Raw genomic sequence first — 17,500 nt, 5'->3', positions numbered from 1 at the left:
GAATATCTATCGCACTATAGATATCAGTTTCTTTTAAAAATACATGAGATGGCGTTCGACTGGCATGGCACCAATATAAATCTCTTTTTTTTTTAATCATAGAGTTTGGCATGTTACGTTAAAATTAGAATATATCACGACACAGATATGGGCACACATCATGTACAGTACTTAACACTCAAACAAAAACAAACCCCAGAGCAAACTAACACGGCGACCCGCTTCACGCCACCTTCCCGCAGCAGAGAGCCAGATCTGATGGTTTTCCTGAAGGCAGAACGAGAGCCGGCTTTGAAGGAGGTCGGCCTTTAATCCGGCACGCTGAAGATGACCAATCAGACGAGAGATAACTGAGTGTAGATAAAGCGTCCGCGTGGATATCAGATGTTAGAAACATGAGCGTGGGGTTTTTAAAGCGCCTTGTTTAGCCAAGGATGAAACGCTGCACGAAGCTATCTGATCTAGTTTGACCCCCTCATGACACAAAGTCGTCTCAGTCCTCGTCCCAAATCCACACTGTAACAAACACTCAGCGGCCGCCCACTTTCTAAAACTCGACATTATTCATCCTGCAACCAACCAGCTCCCCGAGATGAAACAGAAGCTGGAAAATGTGAGTGTGAAGGAACTACACATCCCACAATCCATCGCGGTTCCAACGGACAAGCAGTAGTTTAGCTCACGTCTTTCATCGTGGCGTTAACATCGTTCAAGGAGGTCTTTACCCTCACTTCATGATGTCACTTCGTGGGACGCCACAGCAGCGCGGCGTGCTGAGCAGAATCTGTTGACTGTTCGGCAGACGAGACGAGGAAATGTGATTATGAGGAGGGAGAGCAGACGGGTTAGCCCTTTGTTTCTCCTCTGTCGCTCCAGCTGAGACTCTGCTCTCTCCACTTGTCCCCGCTGGAAGAGACTCGAAGGTCAGCCACAGACGGCGCCGCCTTGAGGTTCCTCCACTCACATGACATAGCAAAAAAAGCTTTGGGTAATGGTTAGCTTTAACCAACGCTAACAAGTCATCTCGTCATCTTCGCTTTGCAGAGATATCAAGAAGGTCGCAAAAGGTCACTTGGTTGCAAAACAAAAACAAACAGCTGGTGGTGCTAAGCCTCGAAAGGGATCACCGAGCGTCCTTCAGGATGGACTTGGGACTTGGTGGACTCATCATAGCAGGTTTGTTGCCTGATTAGCATTAGCATAGCATTAGCATAGCCCTGTGGTAGCAGCGAGACCTGTCTGACTCGGTGCAGTTAGCTGCTGTGATTTCTGGCAGCATGGACTTCATTAACAGCTTCTCGCCCTGCAGCAGCGTTTGTGATGACACGCTCAGGGTTTGAGGTGAGGAGCGAGGGGTTTTGTTTTTTTGTTTAGCAGATGACTTGGCTCAACACATCTTTGCTGTTCTGTTGTTGTTTTTTGGCAGCGTTAGCATGCTGCGTCAGTGCAGTGCAGCAACACACAAACCAGCACAGTGAGAAACACGACACACAGCTGAGAACACGCTCGCATTCCTCACGGCGTTAAACACATTCCTTAATATGGTCCGTGACGCGCCGGCTCTGTTGTCTAATTAGCTATTAATGACATCTCTGCCAGTGTGGAAGGCTCGGCACGGCCGGAGTTGTGTTACATTACCGAATGATAATTCTCTGTGCTCTGGAGAACAAGCTAATCCGCTGCATAATTCATCAGCGCACAAAACGACTCCTTCAGTCGACTCATCAGTATGCATGAGGCTGGACGGCGTCTCTGTCTTCTCCTTCGGCCCGTTCTCTCCTCACGGGCTGCGGGTTCTGACCAACAGGACTCGTGTATGTGAGCACTGAGCCGTCAGTGGTTACGCTTCACTCTCTAACTATGACATAAAAACCAATCAAGACGAATATCAGGCAGCTATGGTACAAATCAGCCCGGCAGAGCAATCAAACACAGAACACACTTCACAGGTAACAATCAAATGCAAGCCTCACACTGCTGCCTCAGGTCAGTGTTTCCTGTGTGGTGGGTTGGTCCACACCTCGGTTTGATTGACAGCTCTGACTCAGGTTTGTTTTAACTGAAACAAACAGTGTTAGTTGTGAAAACTGCGATCACACGGAGACGCGGCGCCCTCTGCATCAGCAGCGCTCCAGCTGTTTGCTCGGAGGCGAGAGGCGAAGGAAAAGCCTCCGCTTTGGTTTGATTAGCTGCTTCTGGATGAACTGACAGTGGCGAGCGATGCGTGTGCTGTACAGACGGAGAACTTTGGTTCTGCTGGCGACGCGTCTCCGTGTGATCGGGCCGTCACGCGGCCTGAGATTAATGTTTGATTTTTTCTCCAGATATCATTTGATTTTTAATTGTTTCACATCGAAGTTAAAAAATCTGACAAACCTAAAACACGTTAGCACGTTAGCTTGTCTTGTCAAACATCGACACTCCTGTGACGCCGCCAACATACCCAGAATGAAAACAAAAGTTACTGATATGAAATGAACATAATCTCAAAGTTTAAACGTTCATGCTGACATGATTTATAATGAACTGGTTTTCTAATAAAGCTTACAGAAACACTCGGAGGCTCTTTAAAGCTCACAGTTAGACACTTGTTTCAACAGGAGCTGAAGGCGTTGTTGTGTTTGTTCACTTCCTGTTTACAGCGAGGGTTTTTTTTCTGATACTCTGGGGAGGAGGAAGGACAATAAAAAAAAAAAAAAAAAAAAGCAGTGAACAAGGCGTATTAACGACGTCTGATACCGTCTGATAAAAAGATTATTCAAGAAACGGCCTCGTCTGTGGAGGAGGTGCTGAGACACAGTGATGTTGGAAAATGAGCGTTTGCCCACACGCCGACTTCCTGTCAAATAGCTGACACTTCCTCCCAGCAATGTTGTTGGACTCGGCTGCACTATAATTACAGCGCCAAGTCCAACCGAGCCTGCAGCGTTCTGCCTCGACTGCAAAATTGTGCTTAGGAGTTAATGTCCCAGAAGTGTTAAGGCTTTTGAATTTCAATACCAGACAAGTACTAATGAGCTACACGGATGAACTTCAACAAGATGCATGGGCGGGTGTCAGAGCGGTATTAAAGGTTTATAGATTCACAAAGAAGCACAATCAAGTCAATTTGAAAAGAAGTGGAGGAATGGTGAAAAGAATTGGCCTGGTATTGGTGTTTTTGTTTTTTTTCCCAACTCATTCGATATGTTGATCTCTTTGAGTCAGAGAGGAAAGGTTTGCAAAGCATCAACGTATGGCTGAACAGGAACTCCTTTAGTCTGAAAATCAATAAAACTTACTTCCTGTTTGGCTCTCTTACTAAGATATGTAAATTTATGCAAAACACACACGTACAATTGGATCCTTCGTTTGTTTCTCTACAAAAAGGAAGAAGGTGAAGTTCCACCATCTAACCAAACCATGAACTTTAATGCTCTGCAAACCTCCCCTCCTAACATCGGCTCCTCCCCTTTCCTGTCATTGGGAGCCAATAAGGATGAGAGGTTAGCATTAGCGTTAGCTGCAGTTAATGAAGCCACAGGGTGGCCATGGCGAGCAGGAGCGACAGCCCCACGGTGGAGGCCAGGGAGGCGGCGAGGAGCCTGCCGTTATTCACCAGCCTGAAGGAGATCACCTCCACCTTGAACCCGTCCTCCGTGGCCATGCAGCGGAAAACGCCTTCCTTCAGGGGGGTGTCGACAACCGGCCCCAGGACGCAGAAGTCCCCAGAGAAGAGGCAGGGATAGTTCTTGATGCAGTTGTCCTTCTCCCAACGATAGGTGGCGTGGAAGGAGCGCACGGGGCAAGGGAGAAAGACGGAGGTGTTGGACTGGATCATCACTTCCCTGGGAGAAGTCCGGCGCTGTTTCAGAGCTGTAACGACAAAGAGGGAGGAGTTTCACACCAAAGGAAGTTACGTTACCCAATCACAGATGTTGCACTGGAAACAACACACTCCCCGTCTCTTGATTCTTTCTCAGGATAAAGAATAGACAACAAAACATCTCGCCAAAAGAAGCCAGAAGATTTGGAGCTCAACGTATGACCTATAGTAACCCCACGGCAGTATAGGTCATTAGCCCCGCCTCCTTCACGTGAAGCGCTGCGGTATGTCAGAACCAACATGGTTTGTCCACATTTTCTGTTTTCCGAGAAGTTTCTTTAAATTTGTTTTTTGATGCTTTAAAACAGTTTTTAATGACATGATTGACAGCTCTGTTGACCAATGAGGCTCCTGCATTACTGCGTGCACCAGATTATCAGACTCGAGGTAGAACGGCAAGGGGACTTAAAACTTACCGTAACCACGAGTGTCTGAACGAGGGGCTGAAACCCGCCTGAGTGACCTTTGACCTTTTAGCAGGAAGTTAAATGGGTTTTATTTTTTAAGTAAAAACAGTGACGTCAAAACGACAGCTCTCAAAGCTGAGCCCAGCTGGAGTCTGGCTCAGAAGGACGTTTGGCTTCACTGTAGTTCAGTGGGAGAAGGATGAGGCTTGTTGTCCATCTTTATACAGCCAGTGAGCTTCACTGATAAACCACAACTTTCAGTGTTGCTTCTACTTCTCTTCACCTGAAGAACATTTTCAGAGCTCATCTCCATGTTGCTCTTCTCACCGGTTGTTTTTAACAAGGAAGGATTACCAAAGTGAAACCGCCTGAAGGCGGCGAGATCACCAGGGACAGCATGTCCTCATATTCATTATGTGTGAGTTAGTTTTTGGTGATTGAATTAGGGGCTAATGAATTTGGGAATATGCTCCACTACACTTCATTATGAAGCAGACAGGATGTGGGCCTTAAGGCAGGTCCTACATTATCACCTGTTTCTTTTAAAGGGGCCAGCAGAGAGCCGTAGCTGAATCCCTCACAGGTTCATCCAATCAGAATCTCAGGGAATCACACCGAGGTGTCGTATCCTGAGTTTCTCGCTCTGCTAGAATAAATTGGATGGAACCTGTGTAGTCGGGTCTCTGTGGGTGAAGAGAAACAGAGACAGCTGCAGGCTCGAGTTTCGCTTCATCATTAACAATTCTGTCGAGCGTCTGCCAACGTGACTTCAGGTGAAGACTGAACTCTGCTGTAAAGGTCGTGGGAAAGACTTGAAGTTTTTCCCCCCTCACATCGACTTAAGAAGTCTTTCTTCTGGGTTACCTTTGTCAGTACCAGACTGTAAATGTGTTTGAAGCCTGAGTGGAGTCCCCCGTGTGTCCCTACAGGGGGCGCTGGAGTCCCCCGTGTGTCCCTACAGGGGGCGCTGGAGTCCCCCGTGTGTCCTGCAGGGGGCGCTGGAGTCCCCCGTGTGTTCCTGCAGGGGGCGCTGGAGTCCCCCGTGTGTTCCTGCAGGGGGCGCTGGAGTCCCCCGTGTGTTCCTGCAGGGGGCGCTGGAGTCCCCCGTGTGTCCTGCAGGGGGCGCTGGAGTCCCCCGTGTGTTCCTGCAGGGGGCGCTGGAGTCCCCCATGTGTTCCTGCAGGGGGCGCTGGAGTCCCCTGTGTGTTCCAAGAGGGGGCGCTGGAGTCCCCCATGTGTCCCTGCAGGGGGCGCTGGAGTCCCCTGTGTGTCCTGCAGGGGGCGCTGGAGTCCCCTGTGTGTCCTGCAGGGGGCGCTGGAGTCCCATGGATGGCGGTCTCCGTGCTGGAAATGCTGTCTCAGGCTAACTCTGAGTCAAGCTAACGACAGGCTGAGAGCTGAGGCGGGTTTTAAGCCTCCTGACAAACCGTTACACGGCGCCCACCTGTCAATCAGCTCAGCTACACGCCTTATGTCTGCTGTAAAAACAGGCTGTTTGAATGGGTGTGTATGTGACTTCCTGTGCTGCTGCAGCCAGCCTCTAGTGGACACTCCAGGAACTGCAGGATGTTACACTTCAGCGTCAGCTTCATTTTTGAACACAGGAAGTTTCTGCAAGGTTTCCTTTTCTATCAGGTCTCATATCTGGCAAACCCAGGGGCGTCCAAAACGGCCTTCAAAGCCCCGCCTACCTTCTCTGGTCCAATCAGATCCAGAGCATTCAGGAGCAGAATCTAAAGTTAGAAGGAGGACATACTGGCTGCTGCATTGTTGTCAGAGAAGCTTCAACACAGCAGGTTTCCTTCATGATCACACAGGAAGAGAGCAGCTCTCTGATTGGCTGATTGATCACACAGGAAGAGAGCAGCTCTCTGATTGGCTGATTGATCACAGAGGAAGAGAGCAGCTCTCTGATTGGCTGATTGATCACAGAGGAAGGGAGCAGCTGTCTGATTGGCTGATTGATCACAGAGGAAGAGAGCAGCTCACTCTCTGCACATCTTGTCTCTGTATAGGACCTCTGTGTAGGACAGGACATGTGTCGCCTCTGACATAAGTAGAAATAAAGTCAATGTTAAAACCCGATGACTAGAGGAGATAGCTGCCCCCCTCAGAGGGGGGTAAAGCCGTCATGATTCGAGGTTATATCTGAGTTTGGAGCTCTGAGACGGGCCAGACTTGGAAAAAAGTCAAATGCTTCTCCCTGCAGGGATTTTGGACTCTGCTTCAATTATATGATAATCATCTTTTGACTGTAGCTGCTCAGAAAGGTTCCTATTCTGGTTTAATTAAGAGAGAGGGGGAGAGAGCAGATAAGGGCTCACCAGCAGCTTCCCCGCAAACAGACGAGTTGGAATGGTCCAGATTCTGAACGAGCGCCCTGTCGGGAAACAATAGAGAGGACAAATTATCAACATTAAACAGTTTCATAAATGGGCCTCCACATCAGCTGTTACATTCAAATGAAAACATGCAGAGACAAATCACTCGGAGTCGGAGGGAGGAGGGGGAGCGCCGGAGTCACAGGCTCATTACAGCACATGATTGATTTTCATTTTCTCTCTAAAAATTGGAAATGCAAAGATCCATTAAAGCCAGAACAATTCACTAACCAAGGGAGTCAAAGCTGTGTGAGTTCAACAAGCACATGTTTAATAAACTTAAATCATAGGAAGGTTTTCATCACCTCACAGCCACCTGACTCAGTCCACATTAATGCTGCTGGTGTGTGTGTGTGTGTGTGTGTGTGTGTGTGTGTGTGTGTGTGTGTTTTATAAAGAGCTCGTGAGCGTCCTCTCCTCTCTCCTCTCTGCAGCACTGACATCATATCCAATCATACCCAGACGTGACGTTGTATCCAGGCGGGATGGCGACGCACTTCCTCCGGGCCCTGTCCCAGCCGCAGTACGGATCTCGGGAAAGGATGCACTCTCTGCAGGTGTCGCCATAGCGACCGCAGTCAGCCAGCGGCAGCCGCTGGATCTCCATGGCTGTGCCGACGTACAGGTGCCCCTGAGGAGGACGAGATGTGACAGCATGTTTTATGGTTTAATAACAGCACAGTGTTACTGGAAGAAGTCAAACAGAGTTATTCAGACTGCTTATTAGAAAAAGAGCGAGACGCAGTCACCGTGACAAACGGAGAAAAGTCAAACCGACATGGAACAATTAGAACAACTGAGCGGGAAAGTCAATAAAACCTGTGAAAACACATGATGTGACCGAAGCCTTTGAATTCAGTCCCACACTTTAGAAACAGCCGACGCCGTCAGACTGTGTCGTTCCCCTCGACCACCGCCGTCCTCCATGATGCACGGCCTGCTCCGACCTCCACCTCAGCGCCAAGGAAGTGTGAGCAACAGGAGCACGAGGAATACAAATCTTTCCTGCATATTATCCCACATGCTCTTTTGTAAAGCCTCTGGAGATGAATAGGTGAATAGGTGCTAAACAAAAAATGATTGAGTGACTGTTTAATAATGTGCAGGGTTTATAATCGATAATCGAGCATGGATTATTAAAGGTCACTTATTCTGATAAATCCTCTCCTCCATGTTCCTCTAACATGTGTCTCTAGTCTGTCTACAAACCCCTCAATGATGAGAAAAATCCATCCTCTTCGTCTTCTGCCTGCTCAAACAGGCCGTTTGGAGAATGTTCCCTTCATGACATCACAAAGGGCAGTAGCCCCTCCCCTTCATGACATCACAAAGGGCAGTAGCCCCTCCCCCAGGTGGGTGACACTCCCACAGCTAGGTGTTTGTTCTGCCCTCTGAGTCTGCCTTCTCACCGTAAACAATAGGACATGGAGCCAGACAGCAGCGAGTACACCCGAGCCCTTCCAGAGAGGGGGCGTGGTCAGACACAGCTCATTTACATATTTAAAGCTACAGACACAGAAACAGCCTGTTCTGAGCAGGGCTGAAATAGAGGGGTTTATAGACATGATCAAATACAGGATCAGAGTGGATTTACAACAACACACTTCACACACATGATGAAGAGCAGCTCTGACACTGATTTTAACTAAAAGAAGGAGGAGCTGTGACCTTTAAACCATACGAGCTGATTGGGCTGAAAGATCTGTAATCGGTGGGAACAGATTTAAAAAAGGCTTGTATCTTTTTCTTGCCTCAGCCTTCAGGGGGACAAACCAAAAATCCACATCAACTCTCACAGGTCTGTTTATTTATATACTGAGCTGCAGGCAAGAGTTTGTGTTTGTGTAGACTTGTATAAAACATGTATAAGAAGTTCATATATAAGCATGAGAAATGTTTGACTGCAAGATCTGTGACTCTCACATCTTACAAATTATTCTTGATACTTGACTTGTTTTTAATATATTTTTTTAATGTTTTGACATTCTTGGTTTTCAAACTCTGCATAATTGGACAATGTCAGATCTTTAGGGGCTCAATCAAATCTGATACCTGCGATCCATTTTTCCACTAAAAGTGCTGCAGCTAAGCTCAGCTGTCATCACGTCTTTGTACGTTCATATTCATTCCACAATGGCGTAATACTGGCGTGCCAGTCTGTGAGGTCACATTGCATTAGTGTGGACCCTATCATCCCCCCCATCACGCCTCTGCAGCATTCAGATGGAAGGCTAATCATCACAGGAGGCGTAAATATCATAAACAGCAGTGTGAAGAGGGCTAATAACTACAGGCTTAAATTGCTCCAGCAGTTTGCTGCAGTCGATGGCTGAGAAAAGCTGCAGTGTGATCTTTGGAGACTAAAAGGTCCATCAAAGTTTTTCAAAACTAGAAACAAGAGCTGCCTCGCTCCCTGCAAAGCCATCAGACTAAAACATATCAATAAAATCACCGTGTGGAAAATAGAGTTGCTGGTCTGCTGCTGCCTCATCTGTTTGCGTGTACATGTCGACGTGTGGAAGTCAAACCTTTACAACACGACAGACACAAAGTGCAGATCAGCAGCTCTCCTCGCAGATGTTCATCAACCCTGAAATGAAGCCTGTCAAACAGCTCATGTCTGAAAACATAAACTAACAGAAGAAGACGGAATAATAAACCAAAGTCCTGTGTCCACCTGAGGTTATTAGCAGCAGGCTAATGTCATAGATTGATTGATTGATTGAGCAGCCAGATTCCTTCAGCATACGTCTGGGCTCCAAACCACTTCCCTATCACGCACTTATTTCAGCTTCATTTTGGTAAAAGAGACTGAGTGTATTTACAGGCAGTGGATGGTATCAGCTGCTGTCAGTCTGAAGCCGTTCCAGAGCTGACGTGTTGTGCATGAAGACAGCAGGAACACCATCGCACTACGTACCTTCTGGGAGTCGATGGCCATGTTCAGGACGGGCCCTTCGTTGTGAAACATCGAGTACTGAGATATGATGAAGACCCCCTCGCTGCTGTGCAGAACTTTCAGGACTTTTCCTTGATCTGCAGAAATCAGAGAGAAAAGATGTTGTTGATGGACGGTAATAAAGACATCCTTTGTGTCATAACATTTCAGCATCCTGCTTTTCTCTTTAGCCGCTCGAGCTGCCCGCCCTCGTGTGTGTTTGATAAATATATGGATTTTACTTGGACTGCCTCCACTCTCAGGGTGCCCCGGAGAGCCAAAGGCAAAATGGTCAACTGGAGTTTTGGAGGTTTTTTTATGAAAAGGCGTTTGTGAAGGCGGAGCTGCTTGGTACGCGTTTGACCTCCAACAACCACAGAAGCAGCAGCCGTTTGAAATACACACAGAAACAGGAAGTCAGACAAATAAATGCACAGAGCATTGGGTCAGTTTCAAAATAAAACACAATATACAGAGTCCTATATATATTGATTATTAAGGTAAAACAAATTGATCCACATTTACTCAGAACCTCGTGTGTTTTATGCCAAATAAAAACCACATCTTCTGCTGACGAGGCGTTTTTCTCACAAACTGTTTACAGTGTCTCGCTCTGCAGCGTTTCTTTATTACCTCGTATCGTGTTCGTCGCTGCAGGCCAATAAAAATGTTAATGTTACCTTTTTATTTGCATTACCTAACTCCCTTTGTTAGCTCCCTCCCAGCTGCGTCTTCCTCTCCAAAGAAAAAGACTTGACAGATTCTGAGGCTCCCTGCAGAAACATGTTCCAGCTTGTTTCCTCTTTTGTCATGTTTCTGGATTATTCCCCCCCCCCCTGTGAAAATGTGATTACAGTGAAACTTTCTTATCAGACGCCTTCATCTCCTGACGCTCCCTCCATGAGGCAGCAGTCGTCGTGTTTGTAGCCGTGCAGGCGGCCTCTCGCTGTCACTAACTTGTCTCTTTTTCCACAAACTTCAAATCTTTTTATTTTCTCTCTCTCCTCAGTCAAAGATAACATTCCCCATGTCAACCAGTTTATTCTCCTCCGATTCTTTAATCCTGCCTGCAGCTATTTTCAGCGTTTTCATCAAAACGGCGTGTCAGCACTAAAATAGCAGCAAGACGTTCAGAGAGCGAGAAAAAGGTTGACAATGCTGAACTCCTGCTGCATCTGCTGAGAGAATCTGTTTTTTGGTTTTATTTATCCGGGGGGAGTTTGCTGAGCAGATACATTTCTTTTCACAGCAAACACATCCCATAATACCTTTTAATATACACGCTTACTATAAGAACTGAGAGTGTCAGACACAAGGACAAGAAACACACACATGCTTGGCTAATAGTGTTTCTCTAAGGTGCAGACTCAGACTCCCTCTCTGCCCTCTGAGCTGCTAACGTCTCTGTGAGGCTAACGTCTCTGTGAGGCTAACGTCTCTGTGCGTCTCTGTGAGGCTAACGTCTCTGTGAGGCTAACGTCTCTGTGAGGCTAACGTCTCTGTGCGTCTCTGTGAGGCTAACGTCTCTGTGCGTCTCTGTGAGGCTAACGTCTCTGTGAGGCTAACGTCTCTGTGAGGCTAACGTCTCTGTCAGGCTAACGTCTCTGTCAGGCTAACGTCTCTGTCAGGCTAACGTCTCTGTCAGGCTAAAGTCTCTGTCAGGCTAACGTCTCTGTGAGGCTAACGTCTCTGTCAGGCTAACGTCTCTGTCAGGCTAACGTCTCTGTCAGGCTAACGTCTCTGTCAGGCTAACGTCTCTGTCAGGCTAAAGTCTCTGTCAGGCTAACGCCACTGTCAGGCTAACATCACACGGTGAAAAGAAATCAGCCTCTGATGCTGAATAGAAACCGCTGCACGCCCCCGAGGGGAGCGTTCTGTTGTATCGCCTCTGTAACTGAGCTTTTCTTCTTCTTGTGGTCAATCTGTCAGAGAGCTCCTGAGGCGAGAGAAAGTGATCCTCTCTTCTCTCTCCAGCAGACGCTGGCCTTCGAGACTAATGATCTAGTTTTTACTCTAGTTCTGAGGGGTCTCCAACCTTTCGTCCATCCTCTGCTGCTTTTTCTCTCGTCTTTAGCGGCCTGACAAACACACACACACAGCGTGCAGAACTTTCTGAACCTTTAATGGAGATAATTGACCAACAGTTCATTTTAGCAAACAGAGATTTGACCTGTTCAAGTTTCTCCAGATTTATCACGCCGACCATGGCAAGCACTGTCAGAGACTCCAACAACCACCGTCTTCCTTCGTCCACATCAACCACGAAGCTCAGAGAAAGAAACAGGCTGGTGCTGCACGTCCTTGTTAGAGCACGGCTCTTCTCTGGACCGTACTCCAGCACACATGAAGGATGTCGAGACCACCTCGCCAAGCGTTCACACTGATCAACTGAACCCGACTTTGGGATCAAGCGTACTGAGATACAGGCGCAGGTCCGTAGTTTGAAACCTCCCTTAAAATACGGCCTGGACATCGGCCTGTTCAGAGACGGACACCACAGGCAAGACGCTACGAAACACTTAAAATCACAATCAGTTCACTCATCAAAGACCTGAAAGCTGATTCTGTTTCATGAAAAAATAACGGGGTATGAAAGCGTTTCTGCAGCCTGGCCCGGCTGCCATGTTTTAAAGATGACAGATATTGCAGTAGCTGGTAATTACATGCATATATTCTACTGAGCTATCTGCTGGCTGCTGATCAAAAGAAGGAGAAATTCACTTTGTCAAATCCTGCAGAGTTGTGTCAGGCTGCGTCTCACAGAGGAAGCTCCCAGTGAGGCCAGTTAGACACTTTGAAGCTCCCAGCTCGTGGTTCGATGTTTAGCTTATTAGGAATGAGGTGCCGCCCCGTCAGTTTGGTCCGGGTCAACATGACAAAGTGGATTCCTTTTGACTCCAGACAGCTGAGACTAGAATAAACAAGACTGTGGGTGGACGGGTCGGGTGGGCGAGGAGGAAATTAGATGAGCGGTCTACTTTCGTAACAGCCGCCATCAATGCGCCCTGATGCTCGGCACCCACGGTCTCGCCGTTCCACTTCAGCTGAAGTGTCGAGGAGCCGACGCTCAGCTGAGAGTGACGGACACTGATTCATGGAGCGAGTGGAGGTCGAAGGCTGCACAGGACTTCTGCAGTATCTTATTTTAAATATCTTATGAAATCAAGCCGACAAAGTGACCAACGTCTAAAATTAGAACGAGTCGCATCTTTCCCTTTTTGAAGGTCGTCCTCGCTCCGTGTCTGATCAGGAACTAAACGTTCTGAAATGTAGAACATGCAGTGATACGTAACAGAGCGTCCGGCCGACTGTTGACACGGAGACAAGAGGGACGTGCAGCGCTCAGAGGCTTCATGCAGTCGCTCCTGAGCATACAGCGAGCGCCTCTCTGCACCGACAAAAACGCCAGCTGGCCGCGAGGCGCCATTTTCTGTCACACGTCAAACAGTCACAGACAAAGACGGAGTCGAACTGCATCGTTCTCAGCATCCTAAACGAAGCAGAGCGAACTGAAAGAAGGCCTCCGTGTTTCATTTGAAGGCGCTCAATAGATTGGAGGAGATGGTGGAGCAGCCCGGCGGAGGATGACATCATCCCCCTCTGTGATATTTATTGTTCCGACACTCGCAGTAATATTTGCTCTCCGGGCAGCGCACCAACATCAGCGTCTCCTTTTCCTCGCTCAAAGATAAACGCCGCCTTCTGTGACTCAGAGAAGGATATTTATTGGAATTCCTGTCGCGAGGGGAAGACTAATGTCCCGAGGCTACCCAGAATGCATCTGCTTCGATTTCAACACCACTGGTCCAGAGGTAGATCGACTCGTCTGATTGGTTCAAAGCGCTCGACTGTCTGCTTCTCTCACTCAGGATTGGATTATTGAGGAGTGAGCCACTCTCGATCTTTTGTAGAGACATACGAGAGCGTGTTTGAAATTAATTATGCAGATTGATTCCTTTCAAGGCCGGTGAATATTCATGGCTGCGTGCCTGAAGGGAAGAGGAGGTGATGAAGAGCAGAGAAGAGGGGCGATCAAAGCCGACTTTAGAGAAAGTTTAGAGCTTCATGAAGAGCGTTAAAACCTCCACAAACAAACATGAGGAGAGCAACGTGACGACACGCGACCACAGACAAGTCCTGACTCGAACAACTCGACCATCTCACCAAGTCTCAAACAAGTCCGAGTACTCTAATGGATTTCTGACCAATGAACATTCAGGCAGGAATAATAAGGATCAAGCCGTGGTTTTTTAAAAGGTGATCGTTCCACCTCGGGACGTTTTGAATGTTTGACCAGGACTCGCCCGTCCGTCTGTCGGTGGTGACCTCAGGTTGAAGCCTTGTGACGGAGCGAGTGCTTCTTCTGTCAACATCATATTTAGAACCATGGAAAGTCGTGACTTTGATCCCTTTTGTCGGATTGATGATCTAACTGTGTTTTCACCCTTCGAGCTTAAAGACGTTTCTTCTGATTAATCACGAGTGGAACAAAGCAGCAGTGTTGTGATGTTTGTGCTCAGTCCTGGTGACAGCTCTCACAGTGCTCCAGTTAGTTTCCAGGCCAGCTCCATCCCTCCCTCTCTGACACACTTAGTGAAGCCACCATACTGTCTTTTTGTTTTCTCCGAGCTATTATAGGAACCAACCCAGAAACGTTTGGATGAATGACGGGCTCATACGAGCTCAGGAAATGACACTGACTCGTCTCCCTGTGAACTTCAGCCGTGCCCAGACGCTCGCGCACACTCCGGCTGCTATGACTGCTGACGGTTGCCACGGCAACCTCCCCGAGGCACAAGGCAATTTTTTTGGAGCAACCGCCACGGGCAACGGCAGCGCCTCGGCATCGCCGCTTTGATCAGAGTGAAAACAGTCAAAGAGCAAAAGAGGGCAGCAATCATTTCTATCGAACAGTTTAAAGCTCCTGTTTGCATTTTCTGCTCTTCAGGACCAGATCAGCATCTGAGCTGTGGATTCATTAAAGCTGTTTGTAACCTGCCTTGACTCAGCCTGCGGTTTGGATCGGCTCGTGTGTCTCTGGGCTGTTTGAGTCACTCGCTGTGGGACAGTCCTGATAATCCTGCAGAGCTGTTTACACAGCCAAGTGATTCAATCTGTCCTCACATCTATCAGGACAGATTCAAACCCATCATCGTCCCTGCAGCTCATCTAATGTCTGCTCCTGCCTCAGCACGGACATCAATCCCACCTCGGCTGTTTTTAAAGAAGACCGACCTGGAGGTCTGAGTGTCTGAGTCGAGTCCTCCAGGTCGGGTCTGAGCTGGTCCAAGTCAAACTTCAGGTCTCCTCTTTAGCACTTTTATTGACTGCTTTGCTTTTGTTCAATGCTTCTGACCATGATGTTAAATAAAGTCAGGATCCCTTGGTCCTGTTCATACGAGGACATGTCCACATGCTCACGCACCTGTTCCCAGGTACAGGACGCTGTAGTGCTCGTCGTTGACTGCCAGGACGATGTCGGCCACAGTGTGTGTGATCTGGTCGTCCGTGGGCAGGTCGAGTGGAGACACGCCAACTGGCCGAATCACGTCCTCTATTTCTGGATGGTATCTGATCACGCCGAGGTTCCTGATGTCGTTTGTCGAGTTTTTGAGGGCACACTGAGAGGAGAAGTGATGTCATCAATTCAAGCCAGACACACTTCTTCAATAAACAAAATAACCTTGGACAAGAGTTCCAGATTGCTTTTCTTGTTATTAAAAATGAGTCTTCCTCGTGGGGGACATGAAGACTAACTGGTTTATCTCACCATCCCAGGACGACTGCCCACGAATGAGCTGCTGTAGCCCTTCAGTTTGGACGTGGAGAAAGCCTGGTCGATGTCTTCAATGGAGTACGCACAGATCACATTTCTGCCCCTGGACAAAGACAGAGACAGCAAGAATTACCCCCATACAAGCAGCACAAGGACAAGCCGGGGACATAGCTATAGGAGAGGACAAGCCTAGGGACACAGCTATAGGAGAGGACAAGCCTGGGACATAGCTATAGGAGAGGACAAGCCGGGGACATAGCTAGGAGAAGACAAGCCGGGGGCATAGCTATAGGAGAGGACAAGCCTGGGACATAGCTAGGACAGGACAAGCCTGGGACATAGCTATAGGAGAGGACAAGCCTAGGACATAGCTAGGAGAGGACAAGCCTGGGACATAGCTATAGGAGCGGACAAGCCTGGGACATAGCTAGGAGAGGACAAGCCTGGGACATAGCTATAGGAGAGGACAAGCCTGGGACATAGCTATAGGAGAGGACAAGCCAGACATAGCTATAGGAGAGGACAAGCCGGGGACATAGCTAGGAGAGGACAAGCCGGACATAGCTAGGAGAGGACAAGCCGGGGACATAGCTAGGAGAGGACAAGCCGGGGACATAGCTATAGGAGAGGACAAGCCGGACATAGCTAGGAGAGGACAAGCCGGGGACATAGCTATAGGAGAGGACAAGCCGGACATAGCTAGGAGAGGACAAGCCGGGGACATAGCTATAGGAGAGGACAAGCCGGACATAGCTAGGAGAGGACAAGCCTGGGACATAGCTATAGGAGAGGGACAAGCCTGGGACAGAGCTATAGGAGAGGACAAGCCCGGGGACAGAGCTATAGGAGAGGACAAGCCGGACATAGCTAGGAGAGGACAAGCCTGGGACAGAGCTATAGGAGCGGACAAGCCTGGGACATAGCTATAGGAGAGGACAAGCCAGGGACATAGCTATAGGAGGACAAGCCGGACATAGCTAGGAGAGGACAAGCCGGGGACATAGCTATAGGAGAGGACAAGCCGGACATAGCTAGGAGAGGACAAGCCGGGGACATAGCTATAGGAGAGGACAAGCCTGGGACAGAGCTATAGGAGAGGACAAGCCCGGGGACAGAGCTATAGGAGAGGACAAGCCGGACATAGCTAGGAGAGGACAAGCCTGGGACAGAGCTATAGGAGAGGACAAGCCAGGGACATAGCTATAGGAGGACAAGCCGGGGACATAGCTAGGAGAGGACAAGCCTGGGACAGAGCTATAGGAGAGGACAAGCCTGGGACATAGCTATAGGAGAGGACAAGCCGGGGACATAGCTATAGCAGAGGACAAGCCCGGGGACACAGCTAGGAGAGGACGGGGGGGGGTGATTCAGAGCTGATCTGGACTTTAACTCAGTGTTTGGAGTTCCCTTCAGTGAACACTTTCTCAGTGATGTCATGAAACAGATGTTTCAGAGTTCATCTGAAGATCAGGAAACAAATGAAGCTGGAATATTGATCTTCATTATGATCTATTAGTGGGAACACAAACACGGATCTCTTTTCTGTACAGCAGTTTGAATCCTGTAAACGATCTTTGGCGTCGTCTCTCAGGAAGTGACATCACAATCTGTTCTTGTGTTTTCACGTTTAGCAGCTGCAAACTTCTCCAACTATTATCATGTTTTATTGTTCCCACAGAACTCTGCTGTGTGTGTGTGTGTGTGTGTGTGTGTGTGTGTGTGTGTGTGTGTGTGTGTGTCAGGAGGTGCTGCTTGTGTTTACAGCTGTGTGGGCGGAGTCCTGTCAGTCACACTGTTCTTCCTCGGGGTGTGTTTATCTGTGTCACCGCTCACACGGATCAGGTTCAACTTTAAAGTCCATTTACAGACTTGGATCTGGACTCTGTTGCCCCCAGTGGACACTTATGGAACTGCAGCCTGGCTTCATTCTTGAGGTCACTGCTTGATTCGAATGCATCCCTTTCAGACACTAATAGTTGAAGCTGAGGCTCACAGGTGAGTGCACGCTGTGGGTCGTGACCCTAAAGGTCAGGTCACCTTTAGAATAAGGATTCAAGCTTCAGACTGTGGAGGCAGAAACAGGCAGCTCACCATGCGTTTGAAAACAGGCCGTACATGACGCCGGCCCGCTTG

At 48.5% G+C, this 17,500-nt stretch overlaps 2 protein-coding genes across 2 annotated transcripts in view; both read right to left on the bottom strand.

The window, feature by feature from the left end:
• scnm1 (sodium channel modifier 1) overlaps positions 1–17,500 on the bottom strand; it is a 255,569-nt gene that overhangs the window by 61,263 nt on the left and 176,806 nt on the right. The window lies entirely within an intron of this gene.
• The window catches only part of LOC306824198 (semaphorin-7A), a 29,672-nt gene continuing 15,329 nt past the window's right edge, over positions 3,158–17,500 (bottom strand). The window contains 7 exon segments of the mRNA XM_079344233.1: positions 3,158–3,855; positions 6,597–6,652; positions 7,112–7,284; positions 9,574–9,689; positions 15,017–15,212; positions 15,362–15,470; positions 17,459–17,500. The exon segment at positions 17,459–17,500 is cut by the window's right edge and continues 112 nt beyond it. Of these exon segments, the coding sequence (XP_079200359.1) occupies positions 3,509–3,855; positions 6,597–6,652; positions 7,112–7,284; positions 9,574–9,689; positions 15,017–15,212; positions 15,362–15,470; positions 17,459–17,500 (1,039 nt within the window). The 3' untranslated portion in view covers positions 3,158–3,508.

Source organism: Symphodus melops (genome assembly GCF_947650265.1).
Source record: "Symphodus melops genome assembly, chromosome: 5".
In the NCBI taxonomy this organism is placed as follows: domain Eukaryota; kingdom Metazoa; phylum Chordata; class Actinopteri; order Labriformes; family Labridae; genus Symphodus; species Symphodus melops.
The sequence above is the reverse complement of the archived record's forward strand: the minus strand, read 5'-3'. Positions and strand labels throughout refer to the sequence as shown.